Source organism: Centruroides sculpturatus, unplaced genomic scaffold (assembly GCF_000671375.1).
Source record: "Centruroides sculpturatus isolate CEXI.00-Female unplaced genomic scaffold, Cexi_2.0 scaffold212, whole genome shotgun sequence".
Classification (NCBI taxonomy): domain Eukaryota; kingdom Metazoa; phylum Arthropoda; class Arachnida; order Scorpiones; family Buthidae; genus Centruroides; species Centruroides sculpturatus.
In genome coordinates this window covers 582,810-589,216 of record NW_019384356.1, presented here as the reverse complement: position 1 = coordinate 589,216, position 6,407 = coordinate 582,810, and the positions used below count along the sequence as shown (strand labels likewise).

Here is a 6,407-nt window from a genome sequence, read left to right as displayed (position 1 = left end):
TGATTATTCCGTTTTATATGAATTCCATGTTGTACGAGTCACTTAGATTTTACAAATACGTGAGACGTTCACAGCTCGGCACACGTATTTGTAAAATCTAAGTGACTCGTACAACATGAAATTCATATAAAACGGAATAATCAACAGTGTTATAGGGGGGGGTCGACTGTATATACATAAGTTTGTTAATATATATTTATAATTTCAAACTCATTTTTTAATATAAAAATATAGAAAATTTCTTTAAAATTATCTGGCATACACGTGGCTTTACATTAAAATTCCCTAAAGACCCCTGTACATTGAATGATGATTTAGCGAATTTTTATAGTGAATTTTACTATTTTATACGGCGTTATTTATCAATAAAAAAAAGAAAAAAAAAAGATTTTAATGGTAATCAGTAGCTGGTAAACTGTCGAAACGTTAAACAAATTACTGTTAAGTAAATAAACACTATCGAGAATAACGTTTTATCGATGTAGACCCTTACAATAACAAGTCGAGATATTGAACGACTGTACTTAATTATCCTTAAAAAAATGTATTTTTATTGCTTTCTTGGCTCAATTCTTCGTCATTTTTTATTATTTTTTTAAATTCTCGTGTTAGTAATTATTATTTTTACGAATTTTCCACGATAATTATCCGGTGAATCATTAGTTTAATGCTCAACTTTAGTAAATTTGCCCACATTGATTCGTGGGGGGTAGAAACTATAAATATAGTTTAATATGGTAAAAAAAAACAACAGTGTGATTCGAGGATGTAGGATAGTTTTGGCCTACTTGGATAATATTTGCGTGGTCCACCTATCTACACCCGTTTACATGTCCTAGACCTAGTTTCCTACCACTCTTCGTTCGTTTAACTTCCTGATGCTTTCTATTTTTCAATTCATTATTTCAATATAAAAATGGCTGCCATTCTATTAAATTGAAACTTCATTAATCCTTTAACTGGAAAGGATTTTTAAAAAAAAAATGGTGAAATTTTCTGTAATTTGTCTGGCGTTTTATTTATTTATTTATTTTTTCTATGGTGTAATTTCTCTTTTTTTACATGAGAAATCGATGAGGGATAGTTTCTAGTTAAGGTATGTAAAACAGAGTTTAATATACTAAAGGGAATCTGTGGTTAGTGCCAGCGATTCGTATTTTGAAGGATATCGTGGGACGAAGTTGCACGCGAAAGACATCTTTTGTTTTGGATTTTCCTAGAATAACTCGCCTGGCCGAACCTTTTGATTGCTGAATTCAGACGGAAAGCAATTTCCCTGTACAAAGGAACGTGAGGAAAATCCGCATCCTGTAATTAACTGCGGTTCGAACTAGTTTCTCTCGCTTCTTCCCGTTTTGCTGTGTTATCTTGTATTGTATCCCTTTTAGATACCTCCTCGTCGAGGTGACAAACGCTTATAAATCTCAAGGTTGTCCTACACGTCACGTGACCCGACCAATTATCGCCCGGTCCCAAACCAATCGTGAACGATTGTCGAAACACAGATGATAAATCATCAATCGAGGACAATGTACTGTACGGAAACCCTTCCCCCTCCCCGTTTTAACGTCAGTTACGCGAGTTACCCAGCGGGTGGTCAGCCTACCGAAATCTTTAATAACCTTCTTGTGTGTAAAAATGGTACTGTATTTAGAATTGTGCCGGATCCATTACACCAAGTAATTTGCATTTGCATCATTAATTTTTAACGTGGAGAAAATTGTTAGGAATGGATGCCATTAAATGATGATTCATTAAAAAGTCTGGCTTGAAGAAAAGGCCGATCGACGTCGTTTATTGTATAAAATTTTGTCTAGTGGGGGAGGGTGAAAGTCAAAACAATGCGTTACAGTCGATGGATGGTTGATTTCTGAAGAAAAATTGCCAATCGCATAAAACTGAATTGACCTTCACGTTCTTTATGGACTTAGATAAGATCGTGAGGATCTTCTTAGAGCCTCATTAAATTTCCAAGATTGGAAGAAAAAAAAAATGGCACCGTTTTTGGCTAATTATTCGGCACTCGTACTCGAATCATTAACTTTTATGGCCTTTGAACCGATCTCCCCTTTCAAAAAGTCGATCGGATGAGAATTCCTAGTGGATTTTTCTACGATTTTGTTTAATTAATTCGAATTAAAATTTCTAAAATCGTTTCGTTTAGATAGAAAGTGTGAGTAAGGAGCATTACATTGCTCTACTCAATGGCCGCGACTATCGAGTTGTTACTTCGCCAATTACATTTATTAATTACTAGAAGTACTGGTTATTTATTTTTGTCATTCGTTTATCTGTTTGTTTATATGTTTCATCGCACAAAATTTGAATGTTACAGTTTAGTAGAATATTGTAATTAGGTAACCCAAGCACGATGCCACGCCACGTGTGATTCACATTTGACTCAAGGCTGTTTTGCCTACATGCCAACAATATACTGTAGTAGCTTAACGATAATATCAAGTTGTATTCAGAGCGCTGATTTTAAGCACTTATACATGATAAGTCTATAAAATGCGTTTAATAACATATAAAAAAAGTATCTTTAGATTTATGATGGTTATCGTTGCTTTACTGTTGCTCGTCCATTATATTGCTCCTAATTTGATTCGACGTAGCAGATAAATCATTTCTAGTTTCTCAGTGTCTCTCTGCTCAGGACGCTTGCTTTATTCGCTCCATCCTCCCTTACGCACGGATTGTACTTCAAATCATAGATCTGGTGTCGCGCCGCGCTGCAATGCGACACAAACTAAAGCTAAGTTTTATTAAATAAATTAACCAAAAATGGTGTATGTTATTGAACTTAGAGGTGGAAAAATAAATGAACTGGACCGGCGTTACTCAACCTTTGGTTCTCCACCCACCGGTGGGTCGTGAAAGGGCTGAAGGTGGGTTGCTGGATTAACGATGCACATAAAAATAGGCCATGAAAATGTAAAACAAGTAATTTAGAAGTGACTAACTGTATTCCAATAAAATATTAGACATACTATATGATATGGTACATAAAACACGCAGCTTACCCCTGACTCATTTTTGAATATAACTGTTCTCTTTTTTATAAAGTAATATAGAACTTCATTAAAAGAAGTATAAAATGTACCATAGGGACAAATGAAATGTTTTAAAATGAACCACAAAAGTTTGCTAAAACTCTTTATGGTAATGGCATTACTTCTGAAAATGAATTTATTTTATATGATGGTCATTTATTAATCACTCATCTTCCCATAAGGCTGGGAATATTAATTATTGAATTTGTTATGGGTACAGGGCATGTAGATTACTATCTAAATCCTAAAAAGTCTTGACTTGAGGTATAAAATATTAAGAGTACTGTACATCTTGTAGAAGAAGTTTAATGTTTATGTTCTCTATACAAATAAAGGACTTATCTAGTAAAGTTTACAGATCTTACTACTTCATGCTGATAAAGTGAACAAATCTATTTATCAATATTTTATAGTAGCTCATTGTAGACTGCATTTCTTACTAATTAAACACACTCAAGAAAACGTTTTAAATATGTAATAAATACGGCTGTATATTTAAAAGGTTTTCTTGAGTGTGTTTTATAGGAGCTTATACAGGTGAAGTGGGCCCGTTTTGCCAAGTTTTTGAACAAACGAAATACATAGAATAATATAATGCATCTTTATTATTAATGCAAAACAGTTTTAACGGTTTTATTTTTTGTTAGTGAATTTAATATTATAGGAAGAGGAACCACTTTGGATTCCTAAATTTTCACCAGGCCCGGGGAAGAATCTCTAGTTCAGTCCTCTCTACGGCCCTGATTTTATGTGATTACATAGATTGCATACTGATACTTTATGTAATTAGGCCATTAGTCAATTAATGCTATCTCCATCCATTTTTTTAATAAGATTTTATAGTTGACTCTCTCCTGTTACTAATTAAAGCATATCTGTGATGTTTTTATTAAGGGTTTCTTTATATTACCTTCATAACCTTTGCCCCTATGTTATTTTGAAAATTAAAAAATATTTTATTGATATAAATTTATATTGATGAAGAATACAATTTCTAATTGATTAAAATATACTAACGTTTATTTTCAGAAAAAAATCACGAGAAAAACAATATAAAAATAAAATCTCACCCAGCCGACACGCTTCAGTTGACACTTCATCTACGAGTGACATTTAAATTTGAGTTTATCGTTTTCATGCAACTGGCGATCGTTTTATGCATTACCGAAACAGAACGTTTGCGCACACGCCATTTTTAAATTTTTCCGCTCTGGATAATTATTGTAATAGGAATTAAATGTAAGTATAGAAATGTTAAAAAATAAAAATAAACATTCATTCACAGAATTTTTACGTTACGATATGAAATTTTACTTATTTGTTCATATTATGGCATAAAAATTAATTTTTTATTCAAAAATTTTCACGCCTCCCAGGTTGGAAACTAATGCATTATAGAAAAAATTGATTAAAAAATATCAAAAATTTATTTTAATCAATTGAAATACACATTTCGTAAAATTAATTTTTAACGTTCTTCTACGATTTAAATTGGTTTTAATTAGTTTTTATCAAACACGTTATTTTAGAAATGATATTGTTTATAATAAACTTTTATAAACTCCACATAATAACCTTGATCTTGATTAAACGATATGATTAAACTTTATTTTTCTGAACAGAACAGAATCCGCCAAGAACAATTCTTAAACAGGCTACACACGTACGGGTATACCTGAACAGGTGCATCTATCCGGTATATCTGAACGTGCGGTGGGAAAACAATTAAAAGTTCTGTCGTTCACGCCTTCAGGTATACCGGTACGTGTGTAATTGAACTTATGCTGCAAAATTCGTTTAGAAGCAAAGCAAAATTTAAATTTATAAACTTTCTTAAATAATTTATCAACAATCAATGAAAATTTCCAGTATGTTTGTAACTTATACAGAAATTTTAATAAAGTAATCAATTATTTCAATCTTTAATTGAAATTGAAATAAGGATTAATATAAAAATTTAATCTAGCTTATTTCAAATTATATGATTTTTAGTTACTTTTTAAATTTTCTTTTGTAAATAAATGAAATGAATTGATATACAGTATATATTATACCAGTACTTATATGCCTTTTTATTAGTTAGTTTATTTTTCTACATTTAAACCATTGGATTAAGATTGTTTTTAGTTTTAAATAAACTAAAAGAAAATACATGTTGTAAATGAAAGTAATTAATAGTTTATTAAGAGAAACAAATTTTAATTTTAATATTTATAATATCAAATTTTCGAAAATTGAATTGCTATACATTATTGTAATCTTGATTACAAACAAGTTTAAATCATTTTAATCGAAAGTTAATTAATTACAGAAACTTATACTCTCAAAAAAATAATAATAATCAAAACAATTGCATGCAACTTCAAAACTTCAGCTTTCTATTTTAGGTCGTTTAATTGCTGGTTTTTTCTCAAACCAAGAAATAATATCCAATCCATTGGTACAGAAACCTGAACTGTCGCATGTCATACCATTAGGACAACAATGAACTTTATCAGAGCAGCATACAGCTCGAGGAAAGGGACAGCACCCATAAGTGTTAGATCCTATCAAACAGCAACTATTTCCAGAATTGCAATAATTGCCATCGGGGCACTGTACAAGATCTACCGAACTTCGCACCAACGACTTGTATTCTGATAAAGCAATTGAATTTTTCTGGATTTTTGGAATCTTCTTTGGCTCCGTGTTAGATCTGCACAACCCTGCCAAATAACAACTATATCCTGGTGGACAACAGGTGTTCCTATTCCTACAACAGACAGCATTTGAAAAAGGGCAACAGCCTATTTGGCCTGTAGTCATCGAACAACAAGTCGCCCAAAAAGGACATAGTGGACATGAATACGAGTGGCTAACTAAAGAGAAAGTTTCTCGGAGAGGCTCTAATTTTCTTGTAAAATTATGTTTTCCGGTCACATCTGGATACTTCACGCAGATTTTAAATTGATCTACGCAGATATATTCATCTGGACAACAATGCTGAAGATCTGAACAGCATACCGCATCCTCCATAGGACAACATCCGTATCCTTCGTTAGCCTGGCAACAAGTTTGATCTAAACATGAAATTTTAATATATTTATTAAGTAAAAAATTAATCAATGAATTAAAAATACAAAACCTTACCTTCTTTGCATTGATACTTAGAATCTAGACAAATTTCTTGTCCTCTGATTATCGTCACAACCGCTAACAATATCGAAAGAACAAAAACCTTCATTTTCTGAAATAAAATATGTTATTGTTTCATGTTGTTAATAACTTTTTAAGATTAAAGTATATAGAACAGTTTATATAAATATATGGTAATGAAAATCAACGGCATATGGGTTGTTTATAATAAATTTTATA

At 31.7% G+C, this 6,407-nt stretch overlaps 2 protein-coding genes across 3 annotated transcripts in view; one reads left to right on the top strand and one right to left on the bottom strand.

Annotated features, from left to right (window-relative positions):
* LOC111639654 (FERM and PDZ domain-containing protein 4-like) overlaps window positions 1-6,407 on the top strand; it is a 169,350-nt gene that overhangs the window by 16,835 nt on the left and 146,108 nt on the right. The gene's annotated exons all lie outside the window — the stretch shown is intronic.
* Window positions 5,216-6,314, bottom strand: LOC111639686 (granulins-like). Its single transcript, XM_023385609.1, has 2 exons — window positions 6,183-6,314; window positions 5,216-6,112 (listed from the first exon to the last, which is right to left on the bottom strand). Exons 1-2 carry the CDS (start codon window positions 6,274-6,276, stop codon window positions 5,424-5,426), a joined length of 783 nt encoding a protein of 260 aa, XP_023241377.1. The 5' UTR covers window positions 6,277-6,314; the 3' UTR covers window positions 5,216-5,423.